Source organism: Erinaceus europaeus, chromosome 7, assembly GCF_950295315.1.
Source record: "Erinaceus europaeus chromosome 7, mEriEur2.1, whole genome shotgun sequence".
Taxonomy (NCBI): Eukaryota; Metazoa; Chordata; class Mammalia; order Eulipotyphla; family Erinaceidae; genus Erinaceus; species Erinaceus europaeus.
The window spans coordinates 42,822,718-42,849,419 of record NC_080168.1 but is presented as its reverse complement, the minus strand read 5'-3'; the positions used below and the strand labels follow the sequence as shown (position 1 = coordinate 42,849,419).

At 44.3% G+C, this 26,702-nt stretch overlaps 1 protein-coding gene across 5 annotated transcripts in view; it reads left to right on the top strand.

The window, feature by feature from the left end:
- The window catches only part of LOC103117816 (putative tetratricopeptide repeat protein 41), a 113,159-nt gene that overhangs the window by 41,153 nt on the left and 45,304 nt on the right, over window positions 1-26,702 (top strand). For all 5 annotated transcript variants that reach the window (XR_009550687.1, XM_060194298.1, XM_060194299.1 and 2 more), the window contains exons 7-10: window positions 9,276-9,515; window positions 10,907-11,105; window positions 13,683-13,861; window positions 21,957-22,096. Coding sequence is in view for 4 of the 5 variants with exons in the window: in XM_060194298.1 (XP_060050281.1) it covers window positions 9,276-9,515; window positions 10,907-11,105; window positions 13,683-13,861; window positions 21,957-22,096 (758 nt within the window). In the remaining variant the exon portion in view is untranslated. The remainder of the gene's footprint in view (window positions 1-9,275; window positions 9,516-10,906; window positions 11,106-13,682; window positions 13,862-21,956; window positions 22,097-26,702) is intronic.

Sequence of the window (26,702 nt, the reverse complement as noted above, 5' to 3'; positions counted from 1 at the left end):
AGGTGGTCAGAGGAAATACAGGGTTCCTAGTTCAATCTGAATCTCAGATAAACAACAAATTATATTACATGTGCTGCCGGGGATCAAACTCAGGACCTCATGCTTGAGAGTCCAATTCTGCCCCACCTCCCAGACCTCATAAAATTATTTTTTATTATTTTTATTTATTTATTGGATAGAGACAGCCAGAAATTGAGAGGGGATAGAGAGACAGAGGGAGAGAGACATAGAGACACCTGCAACACTGCTTCACCACTCATAAAGCTTTCCCCCTATAGGTGGGGACAGGGTTGGGGGGTGTCGAGCCTTGTGCATTGGTAATGTGCACCACCACCTGGCCTTTAAATTATTCTTTATTTTAAGAGAGAGAGAGAGAGAGAAGGAAGGAGAGAGAGAGAGAGAGAGAGATAGATAGATAGATAGATAGATAGAAAGGAAAGACATTATAGTGCTGTTCTACCAGCCATGGAACACTCACTGAAGCTATCCCTGGTGCTTCCATGTGGTGCTAGGACTGGTAAGGCTTGTGATCTCCCAAGTGAGCCACTTCTGAGCCCAGTAATACTGAGCACAATATTATTACTTGCATTATCATCATTATTTATTTACTGATTTATTATTTTGCTACCAGGGTTATCGCTGGGACTCACTTCCTACACATCAACTCAACTGTTGGAAACCATTGTTTTTTCTTTTGACTGGGGGGGGGGAGATGCCTTTGATGACATCAGTGTTGGTAGGGACAACTGAGAGGCAAAGAGGGAAGAGAGGTGCCTGCAGCACCATTCCCCCTGCCTGTGAGGTTCCCTGTGTCCACAGATGGGGACCAGGGCTTGAACCTGGGTCTTCGTTCATGGTAACATGTGCTCTACAGAGGCATCACCACCTGGCGCCAGCAGCAGACAGTTTTTTTTGTTTTTTGTGGGTTTTTTTTGCATTTTATTTATTTTTGTTTGATTTATTTTTAAAGTAATTCTGTGAGAAAGAGAGAAGGGTAGGGAGAGAGGTAGAGTTAGAATGTCATTCTGGACTGAATTTGAGATCTCATGCTTGATTGGCCAATGCTTTACCCATGGCTCCATCTTCTGGGATTTTATTTATTTATTTATTTATTTACAAGAGAGAAAGCTAATCAGAGCATTAGTCTGGCACATGCAATGCTGAGGGTTGAACAGGGATCCTTATATTTTCTTTCTCTTTTTTTAAAAATCTTTATTCCCTTTTGTTGCCCTTGTTGTTGTTTTTTAATATTTATTTATTTATTTCCTTTTGTTGCCCTTGTTTTTTTTTATTGTTGTAGTTTTATTGTTGTAGTAATTGATGTTGTCATTGTTGGATAGGACAGAGAGAAATGAAGAGAGGAGGGGAAGACAGAGAGGGAGAGAGAAAGATAGACACCTGCAGACCTGCTTCACCACCTATGAAGCAACTCCCCTGCAGGTGGGGAGCCAGGGATTCAAACCGGGATCCTTATGCCCATCCTTGCACTTTGAGCCATGTGTGCTTATCCCCCTGTGCTACTGCCCGACTCCCTCCTTATATTTTCAAGTTCAACACTCTACCAACTACACCACTGCCTGGACCACTTTAAAATATTATTTAATGCGAGAGGGTGAGAGAGAAGCCAGAACAATACTCTGCCTAGGAATATGGGTGCTAGGGACTGGATCCTGTGTTTCTGGTAAGCAATGCCAGGCTAGCGTGGGGTGCCTCTTCCCAGGTACTTATTCTCTGGGTTGGAGAGAATGTTACTGGAGCCAGCCTGGGCTGCTACTCACTCAGTGATGCAAGGGAGATGACTCAGGAACCAAGCTTGTTTTGGTGGCGAGGCAATGCAATATCTTTATCTATCAGAGAGTCAAGGCTTTTAAAGGGCGGACCCGGAAGTAGCAAGTTGGAAATGGAAATGGCTAGGAAAGGCAAAATGGAGCTGGAAAGATAGGAACCTCCTTAGCAACTGTTGCAAGGGTTTTAACTGATAGGATTAATAATACCCTGCAGGCCAGGAGGGTCTTGAGGGTAGAAAGAAGATAGATCAAAGGAATGGAATGGGTGGGGATATTTCAGGCAAAACAATGATTATGTAGATAGGCCATAGTATGAGAAATGCAGGGTGGAGCAGGGGGAGCTGGCTTAATATTTTAAGGAATGCCAGGCTCCTGGAGGCAGAAAAATGCAGGGTGCTTTGTGAGGCTCCTCACAATTTCCCAACAAAGCAAGTCTTGGGCTCTGCTTGCTGAGTCACCTCCCTGGCTACAATGAATACTTCTTTTTTTTTTTTTAATTTTAGCAGAGCGCTACTCAGCTCTGGCTTATGGTGGTGTCGGGGGTTAAACCTGGGACCTCAGGGTCTCAGGCATGAAAGTCCATGTTTTAATAATTTATTTATTTATTTATTTATTTTTACCTCCAGGGTTATCACTGTGCCTGCACCATGAATCTACTGTTATTGGCAGCCATCTTTTTTCCATTGTTCTTGGTGTTGCTGTTGCCATTTTTGTTATTGTTGCTGCTGTTGGATAGGATAGAGTGAAATTGAGAGAGGAGGGGAAGACAGAGAGGGGTAGGGAAAGATAGACACCTGCAGACCTGCTTCACCACCTGTGAAGCAACCCCTCTGCAGGTGGAGAGCCAGAGCCTCGAACTGGGATCCTTGCACTGGTCTTTGCACTTCACACTATGTGCACTTAACCTGGTCTACTACTGTCTGGCCCCCAATATTTAATTTATTTATTACTTGAGTAGAGACCAAGAGAAATTGAGAAGGAAAAGTAGCAAAAGAGAGAGAGAGAGATAGAGAGAGAGACCACAGCATAATTTCACCACTCATGAAGCTTTCCTGCTGCAGGTAGGGACCAGAGGCTTGCACCTGATTCCTTGTGCCCTGTAATGTGTGCACTCTACTCTACCCCACTCAGTGGGCACAGTTAACACTTTTTTTAAAATTATAGATAGCTAGTAAATAATTTTCAGAATAAGCGTATTCTAGGGGACCAGGTGGCAGTGCAGCGGGTTAAACACACATGATGCGAAGTTTGAGGACCGATGTAAGGATCCCAGTTTGAGCCCCTGGCTCCCCACTGCAAGGGGGTCACTTCATAGGCAGTGAAACAAGTCTGCAGGTGTCTATCTTTCCCTCGCCCTCTCTGTCTTCCCCTCATCTCTCAGTTTCTCTCTGTCCTATCTAATAATAACAACCAGGACAACAAAATGGAAAAAATGGCCTCTAGGACCAGTGGTTTCATAGTGCAGGCACCAAACCCAGCAATAACTCTGGAGTCCAGAAAAATAAAAAAACATATTCCAATATGATGCATGAGACACAGTTATACCAAAAAATAATTTATTGTTTATCTGATAGCCAACTTTGACTGGAAGGTCTGTATTTTTGCTTGCTACATCTGTTAGTGGTAAATCTTGACTTAGACGAGCATTTGCTGCATTTTTCAGAGGTCTAAGAAAAGGGCCTTTATTGCTTCCAGAACACAATTTAATCTCTTGTTAGAGCTTCCAGTTCAACTGATGGCAGAAACCTAGTCCAAGTAGTTCAGGTTAATTCAGCCCACTTAGTCTGGTGTTAGTCAATTCAAAGGTTTGTTTTTTAATCACTCACACCGAGGTTCCTGTTCTTCCCATGTATCCATGGGGTTGAGCCAACATCTGAGGGGATTGCTGCTGGTGTCCTTGGCTGTCATCTGTTGTCTTCCTTCCATGGCCCCAGATGGCTCCCACATGCCACTACCCCTCTATTTCTGGCTTCCTCTAGGATCCTGTGTTCCTATCTGTTCTCAGGTTGCTGGGGTGAAGGCTGCCATCTGCCCCCATATGCCCTTAGTCTAGAGTGAGGAGGACCCTCCTCAGCTAACCTCTGCTCTTCTTTAACTGTGTCTCCGTGTGTGTGTGTGTGTGTGTGTGTGTGTGTGTGTGTGTGTTTAGCAGGAGCTTTCTGCATGTACTTGATTTCACCATCTCTGGGCTTCATTTTCAGAGAGAGGGACTATGACACCAGAGCTTTCTCCTGTGCTAAAGCATCTCCCATGTAGTACTAGAGATAGAACCTGGGCTTTGAGATGGCCCTACTCAGTGAGCGAGCTTTCTTCCTTCCTTCCCTTCCCTTCCCTTCCCTTCCCTTCCCTTCCCTTCCCTTCCCTTCCCTTCCCTTCCCTTCCCTTCCCTCCCCTTCCCTTCCCTTCCCTTCCCTTGCCTTCCTTCCCCTAGCCTCCTTCCTTTCTTCTCTCCTTCCTTCCTCCCTCCCTCCCTTCCTTCCTTCCTTCCTTCCTTCCTTCCTTCCTTCCTTCCTTCCTTCCTTCTGGTGCCACTAATCAAATCCAGCTTCATTAAAATTTGGGCCATTTTCCTGGCCCAAATTTTAATTTTATTTGTTATAAGACAGTGCACAAGAGACCAAAGCATTGTCAGCATTGCTGAAATCCCTCTTGTGTCTTCACTGCTGTCATGTGGTGCTGAGGATCAAACTTGGGCCTCACACTTGGAAGGTGTGTGCCCTACCACAGAGCCACCTCCCCAGCCTCGGGTTCCTGTAGTCTGAATGAGCCTCTGATCTCTGATCTCAGAGTCCTGGCAGAACACAGGCTGCCCGCTGCACCCCCAGGAGCTGTCCCTAAGTGCCTCCCACACTGCCTCAGTGTTACTTCTTTTTTTTTTTTAATTTATTTTTTATTTATTTCCCCTTTTGTTGTCCTTGCTTTTTATTGTTGTTGTAGTTACTGTTGTTATTATTGATGTTGTCCTTGTTAGATAGGACAGAGAGAAATGAAGAGAGGAGGGGAAGATAGAGAAGGGAGAGAAAGAGAGTCACCTGTAGACCTGCTTCACCGCCTGTGAAGTGACTCCCCTGCAGGTGGGGAGCCGGGGGCTCGAACCGGGACCCTTATGTTAGTCCTTGTGCTTTGCGCCACCTGCGCTCAACCCGACCCCCCTCAATGGCACTTCTTTCAAGCTGTCCCTAAAGACGTTGGAAAGCCTGCAGGTCTACTGCCTTCCACTCTTTTGAGGGTCCTCCTTCCTGTTTTGGCCCCAGGGTAGCTTTCCCTTCACTCATAGCCAGGCCTGGGTCCAGGGGAGCACACAGCCCTCTTGTCAGAAATCTACTGAAACATCTCCAGTGCATTCTCCCCCCCTTCCTCCTCCCCTCCTTCGCCCCCTCTTTTTACCCCTTCCCCCTCCCTCTCTCCCTCCCTTCCTCCTACACTTTTCACAGTTCAGCAAAATATCTTTTCTTCCTGACTGAGAAACAAACAGTTCTCTTTAAACTGTCTTGTAATTGTCTGAGTCTGGTGTTTGTGTTAATTTTTTTTAATCCCATGAATAGGATTAGAGGTTTTCCTTTTTGATATTCAACCATCAAACTTTTGAGAGGCCATGTTTGACCTTGCAAGCCACTGTCACTGCTGTGAGCTTCAAAAGCCTCTTTTCCCCTTCATATATATATATATATATAAAATTACATTGGTGTTTTATTGATTGATTGATTGACTGATTGATTGATTGATTGATTGGATAGAGGCAGTCAGAAATCAAGAGGAAAGGATGAGATAGAGAGGGAGAGAGACAGAGACAGGGTCACCTGCAGCTCTGCTTCACCTCTTGTGAAGCTTTTCCCCTGTAGGGCGGACTGGGGGGCTCGAACCTGGGTCCTTGGGCATTATGACATGTAAGCTCAACCAGGTATGCCACTACCTGGTCCCTCCTCCTCCTTCTTTTTTTGCCTCAGGGTTATTGCATAGTGCCTGCACTATGAATCCACTGCTCCTGGAGCCCATTTTTCCCATTTGTTGCCCTTATTGTTACCCTTGTTGTTACCCTTGTTGTTGTTGTTATTGGATAGGACAGAGAAAAATCGAGAGAGGAGAGGAGACAGAGAAGGTTAGAGAAAGATAGACACCTGCAGACCTGTTTCACTGTCTGTTAAGCAACCCCCCTGTAGGTGGGGAGCTGGGGTTTCGAACTGGGATCCTTGAGCCGGTCCTTGCGCTTTGTGCCATGTGCACTTAACCCACTGCGCTACCACCTGGCCCCCCTCCTCCTTTTTTTTAACAAATATTTTATTTCAGAAAGAGAGAGACAGAGGCCAGAGTACCAGACTGCCATATGCCATTGCTGGGGATTGAACCCAGGATCACACATACTCCCCATAATCCTAGCCTCCAAAGTCTGTTTGGATGCTTGAGTGATTCTAGAATGGAGCAGAGATGAGGGGATGAAGAAAGGGAGAGAGAGAAGCAGAGAGCACATAGTGTGAAAGATGTGGTTGCTGGTGCTGCCACATGTGGGCCCATGCCAGACTTCATCCTAGAGCTTCTATTTCTGCAGAGAACATTGCCCAGCCTTGAATTTAGTATGTCCTCCTCCACCTAGAGGGAAATAGAAACAAGTTCTCAGAGTCCCCCAGAAGAGTCACTGGGGCAGGTGGCTCACAGCTGGACCTGGGAGATAGCTCAGCAGTAGTGCAGAAATTTTTTTTCCTTTTTTTTTTCTTTATTGGGGGATTAATGTTTTATACTTGACAGTGAAATACAAAATAGTTTGTACATGCATAACATTTCCCAGTTTTTCATTTTACAATATAACCCCCACTGGGTCCTCTGCCATAGTGATCCAGGAGTGCGTAAAATTTGTATACTTGAGGCCGCAGGGTCAAGCCCTAGCATTGCATTTACCAGAGCTGAGCAATACTCAGGTTCTCTTTCTCTTTTGAACATTTATTATGTATTATTGTTTTTTATTGCCACTAGGATTATCCTGAGGCTCAGTGCCAGCACTATAAATCCACCCCTCCAAGCAGTCATTTTTTCTTCTTTATATTTTAGTTGATAGGACAGAGAGAAATTGAGAGGGGAGGGGAACTAGAGAGAGAGAGAAAGAGAGATGCCTGCTTATGAAATTTCCCTCCCATGCAGGTTGTGGAGTTGGGGCTTGAACCTGGGTCCTTGCATGTGGTGATGTGTGCACTCAACCTGGCCCACCACTGCCTGCCCTTCCTTTTCATAAAAACCCGCCAGTCAGTCTTAAACAATACTGACTCATGGCTATGCTCATGGCTAGGCTACAACTTCAGAGATGTGCAGGAAAGCATAGATTCTCCATTCCCCAGGACTTGTCCCCTTTAACTTTCTTCCTGCTTGTGCTGTCCACCCTCAACCCCCTAGGATCTGAGGGCAGGAAGTGCTTGACCAGACTGGGGGTGGGGGGAACCTTAGAGGAAGGAAGTTGAGTCCCCAGTAGCTGCCTTTGCTTTAAGAAGATAAGAATGTGGGGCTTGTCTCTCAATTTTAGCATGGGGGAATCTTTTAGGATTCTCTGGCTTGTTATTTTTCTCAGTCCTAGGTCCTCTGGAGAGTGGATTGGTCAAAAAGCTGGTGAGAGACGTGTGTGTGTGTGTGTGTGTGTGCGTGTGTGTGTGTGTGTGTGTGTGTGTGTGTGTGTGTGAATCCTACAGTCCGGTGAGTCAGTGGGCTCCAGTGGTGTCTGCCAGCCTCAGTAGGATGTCAGTGACACAAAGCTATTCACAGATGTGGATTTGATTTTTTTTTCTCTTTCCTTCTCCTCCTACTTTTCTTCCTCCTCTTTCTTCTTCTCCTCCTCCTTCTTTGTCACGAGAGTTATTGCTAGGGCTCAGTGTCTATACAACTAATTCACCTTTCCTGATGTTTTTGCTTTTTTGTTTTTTTTTTAAATAGAGAGGGTGAGAGAGACCTGAAGCATTGCTTCACCACTTGTGAAACTCCCCCCACCCCTAAGCTGGTGTGGACTAGGACTTTAAACCTGGGTTCTAGTGTATGGTAACATGGGTACTCTACTAGGTGTGCTACAGCCTGACCCCCACAGATGTAAATTTGCTCTCTGAAAATCTTTTTCTTACCTTCCTTCCTCCCTGCCTCTTCCTCTTCTCCCTTTCTTCCTCTCTTTTCTCTTTCTCTATTTCATTTTCTCTATCTTTTATTAATTATTATTATCATTATTTTTAACAAGAACACTGCTCAGTTCTGGCTTATGGTGGTGCTGGGGATTGAACCTGGGACCTTAGAGCCTCAGGCTTGAAAGACTTTTACATAACTATTATGCTGCTTCCCCAGCTGCCCCCCCTTTTTGCCAACAAGGTTATTGCTGGGGCCCAGTGCTGGCACTTAAAATCCACTGCCAAACAGTGCCAAGTAGTGGATTTTTCATTTTTTATTGGAGAGGACAGTGAGAAATTGAGAAGGGAGGGAGAGATAGAGAGGGAGAAAGACAGAGAGACACCTCTAGACTTGCTTCACTGCTTATGAAGCAACCCCCTACAAGTGGGGAGTCTGGGGCTTGAACCAGCATCTGTGAACCAGCATCCTTGCACTTCATACTATGCGCTTAACCTGGTGTGCCACTGCCTGACCCTCCTTTTTCTCTTTTTCCCTTCCATTTTCCCTCTCTTTCTTTCTTCCTTCCTTCATTCCTTTCCTTCTTTCTTCTTCATTTCTCTTTCTTTCTCTCCCTTTCTTCCTTTCCCAGAGTACTGCTCAGCTCTGGCTTATTGTGGTGCCAGGGATTGAACCTGGGACTTTGGAGCCTCAGGTGTGAGAGTCTCTTTGCATAACCATTATGTTATCTAACCTCCTCTTTCTTTCTCCCTCCTTCCTCCCCTTCCTCCCTCTCTCCTTCCCTTCCATCTAATGAAATGTCAGGGAATGAACCCAGGGCCTCAAGCATGTAATGTGTGACTAAGATCCACCACTGATCAGCTTCCCCTCTCCCCCAGCTCCATTTTCTCCTCTTTCACAGAAATAATGGAAAATGGAGCTGAGGTGGGGTGGGGGGAACCTCAGCTCCTTTCTCCATGGAACTTCCTGGAGCTGTCCATGGTGCTCCTGGTGCTGCTGGGTTCAACCTGGGGCCTCATGCCCAGCTATGACTGTCCTCTACCAGGTGAACTACCTCCCATCCCCTGCTTGGAAGTCCTAACAAAGACTGAAACAATACAGTGTGATGACTGGCAAGCTTGCCAGTTTGTAATGTAACTCTGGATTCCTTTGTTGGGACGATGTAAACAATGACAGTTTGAGAGTCAGGGTTCTGAAGTCAGGTGTTCTGCAGGCCAGTTCCAGCTCTGCACACATTTCTGGGTGCACTTACATGAGACGTTTACCTTCTCTGTGCCTCATGCTTCACTGGTGCCCCTGCCACACAGACAGGGAGAGCTGTGGGGACTTTCTGCAAGGAGATTGAAAGGAGCATGTTTAGAAGGGTCTGCCAGGCCCTCATGTCCTCTGTCCACTCAGGGCTGAGTGACTGGGTGGCCGATGTGCTGTGCTTGCTGAGCGTCTCGCATTGTGGGCTGACAGAGGAGGAGATACTTCAGCTTCTGGAGACTCTGGGCTACAGGAATCAGTACAGAGTAACACCAATGCACTGGGCTGCCTTCCGCAGCGCATCCAAGCAGTGGGTCCAGGAGAAGCCCAGCGGCCTGCTCTACTTCCAGCATCAGACACTGCGTAACACCGTGGAGCACAAGCTGCTTGGTGAGGCTGGGGCCCTGCTTGCTAAGGGCGCCTGAGTATTAATCTCTAGGGGCTAGGGAGGGCTCACTAGGTAGGGTGTATATCTTGCCTTGTGGAATGAAGATACAGAGACATCTTGGCTCTGAAGTCTAATCTGTCACTGGTTTGTTCAGCTGCCCTTGGCCTTGTGAGGTCCAGACAGTGGATATACTGCGCCACCTCCTGGGCCATTAACTAAACTGTGGAAAAAAAAAAAGCATGTTTGGGGTTTGGGGTCCGGGTGGTAGCTCACCCAGTTGAGCACACACAACACACTATGTGGAAGGACCCAAGTTCGAGCCCTGCTCCCCATTTGCAGAGGGATGCTTCACTAGCTGTGAAGCAGGTCTGCAAGTGTCTGTCTTTCTTTCTCCTTTTCTCTCTCCCTCTCCCCTCTCAATTTCTTGCTGTCCTATCAAGTAAAGTGAAAGAAAGGAAAAATGGGAGTAGTGGATTCGTTGTGCCAGCATCAAACCCCAGCAGTAGCCCTGGTGGCAAAAAAAAATGCATGCCTTCAAATATTTGAGATTATGTATGGAAGTGGTAAAGCATATTTAAAACAGAATAGTAGGTCACAATATCCCTTGGTGGTGGTGGCTTAACATGTAAAACAAACATTCAAGTTCCTTGGAATCTCTGTTAGCAATTGTAACTTGAGACATTCTTCTATAAATTCAGTCTGGAATATAAGCAGTGACATTTTTCACATGTCAACTCTTTGCCAAGCTCCCCAACTTCATAGTTTCTAATTTTTTTATTTATGTATTTATTAATTTATTCATGAAAGAGACCAGAACACTGCTGAGTTTGGCTAATGGTGCTAGGGGTTGAACTTAAGGCAGGCCTCCAGAGCCTCAGTCCTGAAAGTCTTTTTTTTTTTTTTTTTGCATAACCACTGTGCTATTTCCCCAGCCTAGTCTCTAATGATTGACTATGGTGTTTCATGTCCTAAGGAATCAGATGCTTCCAACTGTCACTGGTTTATTTTATTTTTTTTTAAATTTTATTATTATTATTTTTGCCTCCAGGGTTATTGCCGGGGCTCAGTGCCTACACCATGAAACCACTATTCCTGGAGGCCATTTCTCCCTGCTTTTGCTGCCCTTGTTGTAGCCTTGTTGTGGTTACTATTGTTGTTGTTGATGTTGTTTGTTGTTGGATAGAACAGATAGAAATGGAGAGAGGAGGGAAGACAGAGGGGGAGAGAAAGATAGACACCTGCAGACCTGTTTCACTGCCTGTGGAGCGACTTCCCTGCAGGTGGGGAACCAGGGGCTCGAACCGGGATCCTTCTGCCGGTCCTTGCACTTTGCACAACGTGTGCTTAACCCGCTGTGCTACCGCCCGACCTCCTGTCACTGGTTTTTGATTAGGTGTCATCACTCCCGTCAGAGAAAGCTATCCTCGCACCTTCCAGAGGCCAACAAGTCACAAGAAGACATACTTCCATAGGATGCTGGTGAGATACTTCCAGCGGCAGGCCTCCTTCTGGAGGGTGTATGAAGAGCTGCCGTGGCACATGAAGATGAGCAGCTGCTGGCAGGGTCTGTGCAGCTTCCTCTCCAGCCCAAGGTGAGTCACTCAACTTCACACAGTGTTTGTAGGTCCACCTTTTCCCTATGTGGCCCTTGCTTTTAGATACCCATGCTGCACCCTTCAGCCAGGCATGTTCGTTCCTGAAAACCACTTGACCACTCATTTAGGTGGGATCATGGCCAGGCAGTAACATCCGTGGCTCATAGGTCTCCAAGGGCCACTATTAATGACCTGGTTCTGTAGAACATTTTTTTGCCCTTCTTGACTCCCCAAGGTCAGGAGGTGTTCGGAGAGGAGAACTTGGGGGGCCAGGTAGTGGCACACCCAGTTAAGTGCACATATCACAAAACCTGGGTTTGAGCTACTGCTCCCCACCTGCAGGAGGATCACTTCATGAGTGGTAAAGCAAGTCTGCAAGTGTCTCTCTTTCTCTCATCCTCTCTACCTTCCCATCCCCTCTCAATTTCTCTCTGTCCTATCTAATTTTAAAAAATTTAAAAAAGGGAGTCGGGCGGTAGTGCAGCGGGTTAAGCGCAGGTGGCGCAAAGCACAAGGACCGGAGGAAGGATGGAAGGATCCCGGTTTGAGCCCCTGGCTCCCCACCTGCAGGGGAGTCGCTTCACAGGTGGTGAAGCAGGTCTGCAGGTGTCTGTCTTTCACTCCCCCTCTCTGTCTTCCCCTCCTCTCTCCATCTCTCTCTGTCCTATCCAACAACGATGACATCAATAATAACTACAACAATAAACCAACAAGGACAACAAAAGGGAATAAATAAATATATATAAAAATTTTTTTAAAAATTTAAAAAAAAAAGAAGAAGAAGAAAAAGAAAGGAAAAATGGACACCAGCAGTGGTGGATTCATAGTGCCAGCCCCAGCAACCAGCAACTGGAGGAAAAAAAAAACAAAAGAGAGAGAACTTTGGTTGGAAATGAATAAAGGATTAGCCAGGTGAGAGAAAGAGACACCTGTAGATCTGCTTCACTGCTTGTGAAGTGACTCCCCTGCAGGCAGGGAGCTGGGGGCTCAAACAGGGATCCTTCCGCTGGTCCTTGCGCTTTACGCCTAGTGCACTTAATCCGCTGCGCTATTGCCTGACTCCCCTTCTTTCTCTTTCTTAGACAGAGATAGAGACACCTTAGCACTAAAGCTTCCATCAATTCAGCGGGGTCTAGGCTCACACCTGGGTCACCCATGTGGCAAAGGCATGCACTATCCAACTGAGCTATTTTGCTGGCCCTGCCTTTCTTTTCCTTTTATGTATCCTGTCAGCAAATAGCTGTTGATCCTCTCTGTCTCGTAGGTTCCTCTGGACCCTGGGGATGCAGGGGTGGATGGGCACATTTCCCTTAGGTGTTTTCCACCTAGTGAGGAAGGTGTGAAGCCAGAGAGTGCCCCTACATGGTGGTAAATGCCTCAGCAGAGCAAGGACACAACCTGTAAATGCAGGCAGGAGTCAGGGCAGGGAAGCTTGCTCACCTGCAGACTCTGGCTGCCTGCCCAGAGGAGAGGCTTGTAGGGTGCTGACTCTGACTGCTGGAGAGTAACAGGCTCTTATTTATCTGGTGCTTGCCCAAGCCATGTCAGTGAAGACATTGATTTTGGAGAAGACAGCTCAGCACTAGAGCACAGAACTTGCATTCTTGAAGCTACTGAGGTCCCAGGTTTGATTCTTGACACTGCCCTATGGCAGAACTGAATGGTGCTATGGTAACTCTCTCATAAAAATAAATAGATGGGAGTATGAATCGACCTGTCAATGCCCATTTTCAGCGAGGAAGCAATTACAGAAGCCAGACCTTCCACCTTCTGTACCCCATAATGACCCTGGGTCCATACTCCCAGAGGGTTACAGAATAGGAAAGCTATCAAGGGAGGGGATGGGATATGGAGTTCTGGTGGTGGGAATTATGTGGAGTTGTACCCCTCTTATCCTATGGTTTTGTTGGTGTTCCCTTTTTATAAATAAAAATAAAAAAATAGGTAAGTCTTAAGAAGTTTATGAACAGGGGGCTGGTTGGTGGTGTACCTGGTTGAGCATACATGTTACAATGTAGGTTTCCTCCTGATTCCCACCTGCAGGAGGAAACCTTCATGAGTAGTGAAGCAGGGATGCAGGTGTCTCTCTGTCTCTCTCCCTCTCTATATCCTGCTTTCTCTTGATTTCCGGCTGTCTCTATCCAACAAATAAAGATACCAAAAGGGAGTCGGGCGGTAGCACAGCCAGTGGATTAAGCACAGGTGGTGCAAAACGCAGGGACCGGCGTAAGGATCCTGGTTCAAGCCCCCAGCTCCCCACCTGCCGAGGAGTCGCTTCACAGGTGGTGAAGCAGGTCTGCAGGTGTCTATCTTTCTCTCCCCCTCTGTCTTCCCCTCCTCTCACCATTTCTCTCTGTCCTATCCAACAACGATGACATCAATAACAACAACAATAATAACTACAACAATAGAATAACAAGGGCAACAAAAGCGAATAAATAAATAAGTAAATAAATATTAAAAAAAGACACCAAAGAAGTTTATGAACTAGCTAATGAAATATGGTAAACAAGAGAGTCGCCTCCTTCAGGGCATGAAATACTAAAATGACTGAATGTCTGCTTGTGTCATAAGCATCACCGACTTCTTATCCAAGATCCAAAGCCCCAGCTTCTGGGCTGGGCTGCACCTCATCCACTACTGGAACACATTGTCAGATGCCGGCTATGACCTCACTGAGGCCTACCAGCTCACGGTGACCAAGGTTAGAGTTACTCGGCGCCGCAAATCCAAGAAGCGAAACTCAAACTCAGGTAAAGTCGGCCTAGTGTTTCTGTTGTCTGGTCTGCTGGGTTGACAGAAAGACTGAGGACTGTTCAGCTGTACCTTCACGTTAATCCCATCAGTCCACAGCCCCTCCCTCCCTGCCCCCCATTCCTCCTACTCACAATTTAAGCTAACAGTTTCTGAAGATGGAAAAAAAACCTTCATCCTGAACTGGGTAATGGGGTCCCTTCCCAGGGCCAGCAACTCAGGAAAGGGGATAGGATAGGGTTCAGTTAGCTCAACGTGAGTCCCTGCTGGGATCTCCTAGGGACTACTCTCTAGTGACTTTTCTTCCTTCTCCTCCTCCTCCTTCTTCTCCTTTTTCTTCCTCTTCTTCTTCTTCTTCTCTTTCTCCTCCTTCTCCTTCTTCTCCTTCTCCTTCTTCTTTCTCCAGAGCACTGCTCAGCTCTGGTTTATGATGGTGCTAGTGATTGAACCTAGGACCTCAGAGCCTCAGGCATGAGTACTGCAAGTGTCTCTATTTCTCTTTCCTCTTTACCTTCTCCTCCACTCTCAATTTCCTTCTGTTTCTATGAATAATAAATAAAAAAAAATATAATTAAAACAGAGCATGAAGGGCCAGATGGTGACACACCTAGTTGAGCACACATATTACATACAGTGTACGAGGACCCAGGTTCAAGCCCCAGGTCTCCACCTGCAGGGAGAAAGCTTCATGATCAGTGAAGCAGTAATTCAGATATCTCTCTCTCCCTCTCTACTTCCCTCTTTACTCTCTTTTTCTCTCTGTCTCTATCCAATAAAGTGATAAATACAAATAAAATATAAAATATAGATTTGCTACACAAAGCAAACAAGAAAACCAGAGCATGAATATCTGTCCTGAGCCCCACTCTTAAGTTTAGGACTTTAAATACATGCTTTTGCTTAACCCCAAATCTCTGCAATTCCAGTGGTGTCTTCATTGAAATGAAAGGAAGGGAAAGGTTTAGGTGAGGTGAGTTGCCCAGACTCTCTCTCTCCCAGAGTGTTAGGGATTGATTTTGGTGTGCCTGTGGGTCCCTAGATATCTAACCTCTGGCCTTTACTCTCTGCTTCTGGAAACTTTTTTTTTTTTTTTTTTAATGAGAGTTTTGCAAAGGGCTCAGCCTCCTTAGATTGACAGGGGAGCAGTGGAAGAGTGGCAAGTAGCTAGCTCCTTGCTAACTTTGTGGCTCTCCAGACTATGTAGTTTGGCTCACCCTGGTGGTTGTAATGAGAACAGGAAGGGCTAATTTGTTAGGCCTCCAAAATTTGTACTGGGACCTCATGCATGTATCACTGTTGACTTTTCCAATGTCCAGTGCCTTGGGTGTGGTAAGCTGCCTTCTCTATTGGGTAAATCATCTCCTAATCTTACACTTAGCCCCTGAGTCCTAGATTCATAAATCCAACTGCCTACCTGCTTCTCCTCTTGGATGCAGAATTCAGATTCCTTCCCAGGGAGCAGGTCTTGCTTTACTGCCCTAGCATGATCCCTGACACTCAGCACTCCTGCCCTGGCTGCCCACATCCTCTCACCACTGAGTCTTGATAATCTCCACTTCCTAAACACTTTATCCCCTGCTTCACCTTCTGGGCCCCTGACAACTTTGAGTATTAAACCCAGGGACAAGAGCTGGGAAGATAATACAGCCTATTAGAGTACCAACTTGTATGGGAATCTCCAGAGTTCTGCAGGTTCAGTCCCCTGCACTATCTTATACCAGAGCCCTCTCTCATAATTCATAAATGAATGAATATGGATGAATATTAAACACAGGGAGAGATATCTTCCATTGCTGCCTGAGCCGTTAACAAGCTTCTGGCCCAGAGAATCTTCCTGGGATAATGCAAAGGCCCTGCTGTGGGCAGGAGCCCAGCCCTCAGCTCACCACCCACATCTCTCTGCTCTGAGCACTTTCTTTGATCCTCCAGTTCTTTCCCTGCAACCTCAGGCCTTGTGTTTATATGGCCATGGTGGGCAGAAGTCTTGGAAACTGGCCCCTACTGCTCTGTTCTCCTTGGCTCCATTTTACTGTTCTCTGACTTGAGGTACCACTGCTATGATCCAGAGCCGTCTGGCCTCCCCAGGCATTGAGGGCTACAGCTACAGCTACAGCTACAGCTAGGGAGCCCTGAGTTCAAGACCTTGTGCCACACGGGAGCACCATGGGTGGTGGAGTCATGTTATGTTCTTGCTCCCTTTTGCCTCTCTCTCTCTGGTCTAATAAAGAATGATTGCATCAGGGGCCAGGAATGACTGGAGCACATATGCTACAATGCTTGAGACTCTGGATTCAAGCCCCTCGTTCCCACCTGCAGAGGAAAGCTTCACAGAAGATGAAGTAGGGCTGCAGATGTCTTTCTTTCGCTCTCCTCTATTTCTCTCTGTCTCTATCAAATAAATAAATAAATAACTAAATGTATATAAAAAAGAATGAATGTCCCCCCACTTGCAGGGAGGAAGCTTCACAGTCAGTGGAACAGTGCTGCAGGTGTCTCTTTCCTCTTTCCCTCTCTGTTTTCTCTGTCTCTCTAATAAATAAGAAAAAAAAATGAATGTCTCAGTCTGGGGCAGGGGGCTCTTTACAGTGGTATTGAATTTTCCCAGTACCCTAGGTTCATTCCCAGTACTGCAAAAAAGAGAAAGTGAATGTTTGAAATGATAAGCTCTGGGGGTTTGGGCGGTAGGGCACTGGATTAAGTGCACATACTCTGAAGCACAAGTGCAAGGATCCTAGTTTGAGCCCCCAGCTTCCCACCTGAGGGGAGGGAGGAGTGGTCACTTCACAAGTGGTGAAGCAGGTCTGCAGGTGTCTATCTTTCTCTCCCCCTCTCTATTTTCCCCTCCTCTCTCAATATCTCTCTGATTTACCCTATTAAAAAAATGGAAAAAATGGCCACCAGGAGCAGTGGATTTGTAGTGCTGGCACTGAGACTCAGTGATAACCCTGGAGGTATATATATATATATATATATATATATATATATATATATATACTGAAGTCTTTGTAGTACCACACACATTACACATTTAACTAAGTCTTCCAGTTAAGAAAATACTGTTTTGGGGAGTCAGGCAGTGGTGCAGCAGGTTAAGCACATGTAGCCCAAAGCACAAGGACCGGCTTAAGAATCTCGGTTCAAGCCCCAGCTTCCCACCTGCAGGGGAGTCGCTTCACAGGTGGTGAAGCAGGTCTGCAGGTGTCTATCGTTCTCTCCCCTTCTCTGTCTTCCCCGCCTCTCTCCATTTCTCTTTGTCCTATCCAACAATGACATCAATAACAACAACAATAATAACAACAACAATAAAAAAATAAGGTCAACAAAAGGAAAAATAAATAAATATTTAAAAAAGAAAAGAAAATACTGTTTTGGGCAGGGGTAGATAGCATAATGGTTATGCAAACAGACTCTCATGCCTGAGGCTCCATAATCCTGGGTTCAATCCCCTGCACCACCATAAACCAGAGCTGAGCAGTGCTCTGTGTCTTTCTCTCTGTATCTCTTTCTCATTAAATTAAAAAAAATAATAACAATAAAGAGTTTCTTTATAAATAAAAATAAAGTACTATTTTTGTTTTTTACTAGCGCACTGCTCAGCTCTCGCCTATAGTGGTAGGGCAGATTGAACCTGGGACTTCAGAGCCTCAGGTATGAGAGGGTTTTTTTGTTGTTGTTTATTCCATTTTATTGCCCTTTTTATTATTGTTGTTATTGATATCATCATTGTTGGATAGGACAGAGAGAAATGGAGAGAGGAGGGAAAGACAGAGAGGGAGAGAGAAAGAGAGACACCTGCAGACCTGCTTCACCGCCTGTGAAGCAACTCCCCTGCAGGTGGGAAGCCGGGGGCTCAAACCCGGATCCTTAAGCTGGTCCTTGCACTAGCACTGCGCTTAACCCACTGTGCTACTGCCTGACTCCTGAGAGTCTTTTTGCATAGCCATTATGCTATCTATCCCTGCTCAATACTATATATTTTTCATTGCTGCATAAAAAGGCGCACACACACACACACACAGTATGTTCCCTCTTTTGTTCTTTTAACATTTTGTCCCTTAAATTAAAGTCAGTAGGGAGTTGGGTGGTGGCGCAACGGGTTAAGTGCACGTGGCAGGAAGCACAAGGACCAGCGTAAGGATCCGGGTTCGAGCCCTCAGCTCCCCACCTGCAGGGGGATCACTTCACAGGCGGTGCAGCAGGTCTGCAGGTGTCTGTCTTTCTCTCCCCCTCTCTGTTTTCCCTTTCTCTGTCCATTTCTCTCTGTCCTATCCATCAACGACAACAACAATAACTACAACAATAAAACAACAAGTTCAACAAAAGGAAATAAATAAATAAATATTTAAAAAAATTAAAGTCAGTAATTCAAGATAGTTACAACTAGGGGCAGAATTGTGTAAGAAACTGAATCATCTTAAATTATACTCCTCAAACCTTACAACTTTGTAAACCAACATGAAATCAACAGCAGCTATAAAATAAAAACTCTCTCCTGCACTTTACCAATGGAGCCATTTCCCCAGTTTCTGTGTCTCATTTAACCCAATGAGTTCATAAACTGTAGCTGAAGTTTGGTGTTAGTTGACATAGTAAGAGGCTATGTCAGTAATTACACATATAACCACTCTGCCCTTTCATTGTATCCATGTCCACTTGTCATTATTTACATTTGTAAGGTCATTACTAATAATTACAACTAAGAGGGGCCCAGAAGTGGCATACCCAGTTAAACACAAATAGTACAAAGCTCAAGGATCTGCACAAGAATCTTGGTTCGAGCCCCGCTCCTCACTTGTAGGGGGGAAGCTTCGCAGCAATGAAACAGGCCTACAGGTGTCTGTCTTTCTCTTTCCCTCTCTATCCCCCTCTCCTCTCTCAGTTTCTCTCTATCCTATCCAATAAAATGGAACAAAATGGCCACCAGGAGCAGTGGATTCAAAGTGCCAGCACTGAACCCCAGTGGAGGCAATAATAATAATAATAATGATGATAATAATGATAGTAATAATGATAACAATAACAACAGCCAATATTATTGACTTGAGTTATGTGAAGTCATGACAAGTTTATAAGGAAATATGAAATTTGCATGAGAAAAATGTATCACAAAAAATGTTTTGACCTTAAAAATTTTGTCATACCCTACCTATGTCTCTAAATTTCAAATTTTTTATTGATTATATTTGTTAAGGTATAAACAGAAAACAAAAATATCTCCCAGTATTTACAGTGAGAAAGTATCAAAATATCAATAGTTTCTGCTTTTATTTTAACAAAAGAAACTTTAAAAATTTTTCATTAGTGATTTAACATTTATTTACAAAATTATAACAAGGGTATAATTCCACATCATTCCCACCACCACAGTTCTGCGTTCCCACTCCCTTCACTGGAAACTATATTAGTTCTCCCAAGATCACAAATATGAATTGATTATTACATCTATAATTATCTGTCTATATTTATATATTTACCCTTTTTTTCCCCCTATGATCCTGCCTTCTTTCTAAGTCATAACTTCCACTTACTACTTCTCAGTGTCCTTCCTTTTTTCTTTTTTTTTCCTTCTTCTCTTTTCTCTCTGCATTCTGAGTCCTCTGATTATTTCCCCCCCTAACATTTACCCCTCTGAGAGTATGATGGACCAAAATTCTTTTTTTAAAAAATATTTATTTACTTATTCCTTTTTGTTGCCCTTGTTTTATTGTTGTGGTTATTATTGTTATTGATGTCATCATTGTTGGATAGGACAAAGAGAAATGGAGAGAGGAGGGGAAGACAGAGAGGAGGAGAGAAAGATAGACACCTGCAGACCTGCTTCACCACTTGTGAAGCAACCGCCCCTGCAGGTGGGGAGCCAAGGGCTTGAACCGGGATTTGGTCCTTGCGCTTCATGCCACCTGGGTTTAACCCGCTGTGCTACTGCCGACTCCCTCTAAATTCTTTATGGGGTGCAGAAGGTGGAAGGTCTGGCTTCTATAATTGCTTCTCCACTGGAGATAGGTGTTGGCATACTACCAGCCTATTCTGTCTTTCCCTAGTGGAGAAGAGCCCTGGGGAGGTGGAGTTCCCGGACACATTGGTGAGGTCGTCTGCCCAGGGAGTTCAGGATAAATCATGGTAGCATCTGCAACTTGGTGGCTAAAAGACAGTGAGATATAAAACCGAACAAAAAAGTAGGAATTAGAAAAAAAGCCAGGAAACAGAAAGTAGGAATAGAGCAGATGGGGATAGAGATTTTAGGGTGAAGAAGTGAGGAATCTATTTTAGGTTTGCTCCTAGGGCCCCATGATTTTGTAAGTTTTCCTGGAGCTTGGTAGCTAACATGGAGTTGGACTAAAAATACTATGTGGGAAGATGGTGTGAGAGTTGAGAATAGGACTAGATAGCTGGATCAGGGGAGAAAGTAGTTCCCAAACTTGCAGAGAATATATAAGTGCACTTAACTGTTTACTCCATAGATCTGACCCAAGGCTTATCTATATTATAAAATAAACTTTATAGTGTAACGAAATTATATAAAGTTAAAGAACTTCAAGAAATAAAAATAAAAGCTTTCTAACTTATTGTAACCTACATTTAAGTTCTTCAAAAGGAAAATAAATTATAGCAATCCATGGGTTGAGATATAGAAGTATTCTTTTCTTAAACTCTGGTTTCTGAAATTTGCATACCAACATTCTGTAAAAACATTGTAGTTGTTTTATGCCATAGTTAAAATTTTATTTTTTGGGCTGGGGAGATAGCATAATGGTTATGCAAAAGCCTTTCAAGCTGGAGGCTCTGAGGTCCCAGGTTCAATCCCCTGCACCACCATAAGCCAGAACTGAGCAGCGTTCTGGTCTCTTCCTCTCTCATGGTATCTTTCTCTCTGTATCTACTCTTTCTCACTAAAATAAATAAAAAAATAAAATTTTATTTTTCAGTCAGAGAGATAGCATAGTGGTTATGCAAAAAAAAAAAACCCACAAACTTTCATGCCTGAGACTTTGAGGTTTCAGGTTCAGTCTCTGAAGATGAACAGTGCTCTGGAGAAATAAATAAATAAATAAATAAATAAATAAATAAATAGTAGCCAGGTGGTGGTGCACCTGGTAGAGGACACACATTACAGTGCTCAAGAACCTGAGTTTAAGCCCCCAGTCCCCACTTGCAGGGAGAAAGCATCACAAGCAGTAAAATGGTGTTGCAGGTGTCTCTATCCTTCTTTATCTCCCCTTCCCTCTTAATTTCTCTCTATCTCTGTCATATATATATAATATTACATATGTAATATATTATATATATATTTTAGCCCTGCTGATGCTTTATAGCTGCATGTTTCCACCTCTCCTGGTAAAATCTCTCTATTTTAAAAATTATTATTATTTTTAACTTTGGTATCACCTTATTGGGGAAAAAAGTGATTTATAGTTTATCTTAACTGTTTAAGATTGACATGGAGAAGGAAAGCGAGATGACAGAGAGGAGAAACACAAGTACACCGCTGTACATGGTAAAGTGTATGTTCTATAGAGTGAGCTCTCTCCTGGCCCCTATCATAATTTTATTATTTATTTATTTATGAGAGAAAGAAGGGGAGGTGGAAGAGGGAGAACAAACATCAGAACATTACTCTGGCACATGCAGTGCCAGGGCTCAAATTCAGGGTTTAAGAATAGTCCAGTGCCTCATCCATTGAGCCACATCCTGGGCTGCTATTTATTTATTTGCTTGTTTATTTGTTTATTTTTAAAGAGACACATCACAGCATGGAAGCTTCCTCCAATGCTGTAGTATTATTCCCATGTGGTGTGCTGGGGGTTCAAACGTGGGTCACTGGAGCTCCTGTGGCGCAGTGGGTTAGCGCGCAGTACTTAATAGAAACTTTGGTCACAGTAATGCAAAGCAGGTACCCTATCTTTCCAGCCCTATCTCATCCTTCTAAGGACTTGGTTACAGGCACAAACCTTCTTAAAGGATAGTGCTGACCGACCCCCTAGAGAGAGCAACAGGAAGAAGGAGAATGTATTTAACTCGTGTCAAGATTAAGTGGTGGGGGCTCTTGCTTGCTTTGCTAATGTGCTGTAGCCTCCTCTTTCCTTTTTGTTTTAGTGCTGGAAAGCAAGCCTTCTGAGGTGACCCTCGCTGACAAGTGCCAAATAGTGTTCTTTATCGGAAGATTTCTGAAGTTCATGGGCAAGACCAGAGAAGCAGAAAGTTTATTCTTGAGCACTGAGGACACGTTAGAGAAGGTAATGTGAGAAATAAGGGTCAGGCTTTCCAGTGTTCCTTCTGTGCTAGATATTTTCCCATGACACTGACCTCTCTGTTCCTTTATAATGTAGTCCACAAATAGAGAAATCACATTTGTCAGTGAGGAAGCTGTGGTTTTAATCACTGCCCCAAACGGTTATTGCTGACAGTTGGTGGATAGAGAAGGAGGCAGTATACAATGAATGAATGTCAGTAGGTACCATTTGGGGAGGGAAAAATCAAAGTGCATGAAACAAAGAAAAACACGAGGGGCTGGGCAGTAGTGCAGCAGGTTAAGCACACATGGTATAAAGCTCAAGGACCAGCTTAAGATTCCCGGTTCGAGCTCCTGGCTCCCCACCTGCAGGGGAGTCACTTCACAAGCGGTGAAGCAGGTCTGCAGGTGTCTATCTTTCTCTCCTCCTCTTTGTCTTCCCCTCCTCTCTCAATTTCCCTCTGTCCTATCCAACAACAACAACAGCAATGACAACAATAACAAGGGCAAAAAAAAAAAAAAGGAAAAAATGGCCTCTAGGAGCAGTGGATTTGTAGTGCAGGCACTAAGCCCAGCAATAACTCTGGAGGCAAAGAGAGAGAGAGAGAGAGAGAGAGAGAGAGAGAGAGAAACACAACAGGGCACCAGAATGACAATAAAAGACTGGCTAAAGATTTGGTTCTAAGCTTCCTAGAGATGTTGGTAAAGGTTGGTTATCTTGGGGGCTGGGTGGTGGCACACCTGGTTAAGCATACAGTACTAAGTTCAAGGACCCATGCAAAGATCCATGTTCGAGCCCTTGGGTCCCCGCCTGTAGCTGGGATACTTCACAAGTGGTGAAGCAGATCTGAGGTGTCTATTGTTCTCTTTCCTTCTCTGTCTCCCTCTCCCCTCTCAATTTCTATCTGTCATATCCAATAAAATGGAATAAAATGGTGGGGGCCAGGTGGTGGCACACCTGGTTGAGTGCACATGTTACAATGCACAAAGACTCAGATTCAAGCCCCTGGTCCCCACCTGTAGGGGGAATGCTTTGTGAGTAGTGAAACAGGGCTGCAGGTATCTCTCTGTCTCTCTCCCTCTCTATCTTTCCCTTCCTTCTCAATTTCTGACTGACTCTATCCAATAAATAAATAAATAAATAAATAAATAAATAAAGATAAGTTAAAAAATTAAAAAAGAAGAAATGGCCTCCAGGAGCAGTGGATACCTAGTGCTAGCACCAAGTCCCAGCAATAACCTTGAAGGCAAAAAAAAAGAAAGAGAAAAAAGAAAAAGTTTGATTATCTTGTCCTTTTTTTTTTTATCTTTAGTACTATTTTTTTATTGGGGAATTAATGTTTTACATTCAACAATAAGTACAATAGTTTGTACATGCATAACATTCCCCAGATTCCCATATAACAATACAACCCCCACTAGGTCCTCTGAATCCTTCTTGGACCTGTATTCTCCCCACCCACCCACACCCACCCCAGAGTCTTTTACTTTGGTGAGATATGCCAATTTCCATTTCAGGTTCTACTTCTGTTTTCTTTTCTGATCTTATTTTTCAACTTCTGCCTGAGAGTGAGATCATCCCATATTCAACCTTCTGTTTCTGACTTATTTCACTCAACATGATTTTTTTCAAGGTCTATCCAAGATCGGCTGAAAACGGTGAAGTCACCATTTTTAACAGCTGAGTAGTATTCCATTGTGTATATATACCATAACTTGCTCAGCCACTCATCTGTTGTTGGACACCTAGGTTGCTTCCGGGTATTGGCTATTACAAATTGTGCTGCCAAGAACATATGTGTACACAGATCTTTTTGGATGGATATGTTGGATTCCTTAGGATATATCCCCAGGAGAGGAATTGCAGGGTCATAGGGTAGGTCCATTTCTAGCCTTCTGAGAGTTCTCCAGACTGTTCTCCACAGAGGTTGGACCAATTGACATTCCCACCAGCCACCAGCAGTGTAGGAGGGTTCCTTTGACCCCACACCCTCTCCAGCATTTGCTGCTGTTACCTTTTCTGATGTATGACATTCTCACAGGAGTGAAGTGGTATCTCATTGTTGTCTTGATTTGCATTTCTCTGACAATCAGAGACTTGGAGCATTTTTTTCATGTGTTTCTCGGCCTTTTGGATCTCTTCTGTGGTGAATATTCTGTCCATGTCCTCTCCCCATTTTTGGATGGGGTTATTTGTTGTCTTGTTGTTGAGTTTGGTAAGTTTTTTATGTATGTTGGTTATTAAACTCTTGTCTGATGTATGGCATATAAAGATCTTCTCCCATTCAGTGAGGGGTCTCTTGGTTTGGGTAGTGGTTTCTTTTGCTGTGAAGAAGCTTTTTAATTTGATAGTCCCATAGGATTATACTTGCCTTAGTCTTCTTTGTAATTGGATTCGTTTCATTGAAGATGTCTTTGAAATTTATGCAGAAAAGAGTTCTGCCAATATTTTCTTCTAAGTATCGGATAGTTTGTGGTCTAACATCCAAGTCTTTGATCCACTTGGAATTTACTTTTGTATTTGGTGAAATACAGTGGTTCAGTTTCATTCTTCTGCATGTTTCCAGCCATTGTTTCCATTCCTTGTATTGATTTACTTTCTCTAAAATGTGAACGGTTGACAATGAAAATGTACAATGTGTACAATGAAAATGTCCCTCGTATAACTGCTTAGGTTGACTGTTTTGTTTTGTTTTGCTATGTTTTTGCCTCTAGGATTATCACAGGGGCTAAGTGCTTGCAGGAAAGCTCTACCACTCCCAATAGCCATATTCTTTTCCTTTCAGTTTCATTTGGTAGGAGAGAAATTGAGAGGGGTGAAGGAGATAGAGAAAGAGAGAGAGAAAGACATACTTGTAGACCAGCTTTAATGCTCGTGAAGCTTCCCCCCTGCAAGTGGGGAGTGGGGGGTTTGAACTGGGGTCTTGCACATGGAAATGTGTACAGTCAACTTGGTGATCCACTGCCTGGCTCCCATTTAGTTTAACATTTAAACTGACTTTTTTTTTCTTTTCTGTAAATGCTAGGGCCTCACTGCTCCAGGCTGCCTTTTTCAAACAGAGAGACAGAAGGAGAGAGGGAGCAGTGTAGCCTCAGACAAAAGTATTTTTGTTTTGAAACAAAGGCCTCTACATCTTCATAGAACACCGTCTTGGGTCTCATGACAAACAGCTTGTGGCAGGTCATTTCAGAATGTCAATGCAGAGGTGACGCACCCTGCCCCTGCCCCAAGGCAGCTTGTCACTGCTTGGGGGAGAGGCTCGGAGAGGTTAGGGTGCTGCTGAGCATCTTCCAGTGCACAGCCCCACTTTTTTACCCCTGCCAAGTTATCCTGCTCCAAATGTCAATGGTATTCAGTTCTCAAAGGAAGAAACTCACGCACACATATGTGTGTGTGTGTGTGTGTGTGTGTGTGTGTGTGTGTGTGTGTGTAAGCAGCGCCTTTCATATGCAGTTTCACTGCTTTGAACCACTTTTTCTTTAGATACACATTGTTCCTGGCAGCCACTTTTCCCCATTTTATTGATAGTACAGAGAGAAATTAAGAGGGCAGGGCATAGAGAAGAGGAGAGAAAGACACCTGCTTCACTGCTTGTGAAGCTTGTGAAGCCACCTCCCCACTCCCTACCACCCCCACCCTCACCACAGGTGGGGTGCCAGGGGCTTGAACCAGGATCCTTGAACTTCATACTATGTGTGCTTAACCAGGTGTGCCACAACCTGGCCCAAAGTATTGTTTCTTCTTTCTTTCTTTCTTTCTCTCTTTCTTTCTTTCTTTCTTTCTTTCTTTCTTTCTTTCTTTCTTTCTTTCTTTCTTTCTTTATTCCTTTCCCTCCTCCTCCTCCTCTTCCTCCTCCTCCTCCTTCTTCTTCTTTTTTACCAGAGGTGTATTCCTCTGGTTTCTAATGAGACTGGGGTTTGAATCTGAACCTCTTCTGCATTGGGCATGAGGCTTTTGTGCAGAGCCACTACACTAGGTAAGCAGTCTTTTAAAAAAATATTAATTTATTCCCTTTTGTTGCCCTTGTTTTAGTTATTATTGTTGTTGTTGTTGATGGTATTGTTGTTGGATAGGACAGAGAGAAATGGAGAGAGGAGGGGAAGACAGAGGGTGGACAGAAAGATAGACACCTGCAGACCTGCTTCACTGCCTGCTAAGTGACTCCCTTGCAGCTGGGGAGCCGGGGGCTCGAACCAGGATCCTTATGTCGGTCCTTGCACTTCGTGCCATGTATGCTTAACCAGCTGCATTACCACCCGACTCCCTGGTAAGCAGTCTTTTACTAATCTTTATTAGAGACAGAATGAGAAACAGAGAGATTAGAGCACCACTCAAACACTGACATAAGATGGTGCCTCAGCCTGCAAGTCCTTTGCTTTAACTCTTAACTTTAGTTAACTCTTTATCTCCCTGACCTGCTATATTTTTTTTTATTTCTTTATTGGGGGATTAATAGTTTATAGTTGACAGTAAAATTTAATAGTTTGTACATGCATAACATTTCCCACTTTTTTACATAATAATTCAACCCCCACTAGATCCTTCTCTGCCATCATGTTCTAGGACCTGAACTCCCCACCCCACCCCCAAGAGTCTTTTACTTTGTTGC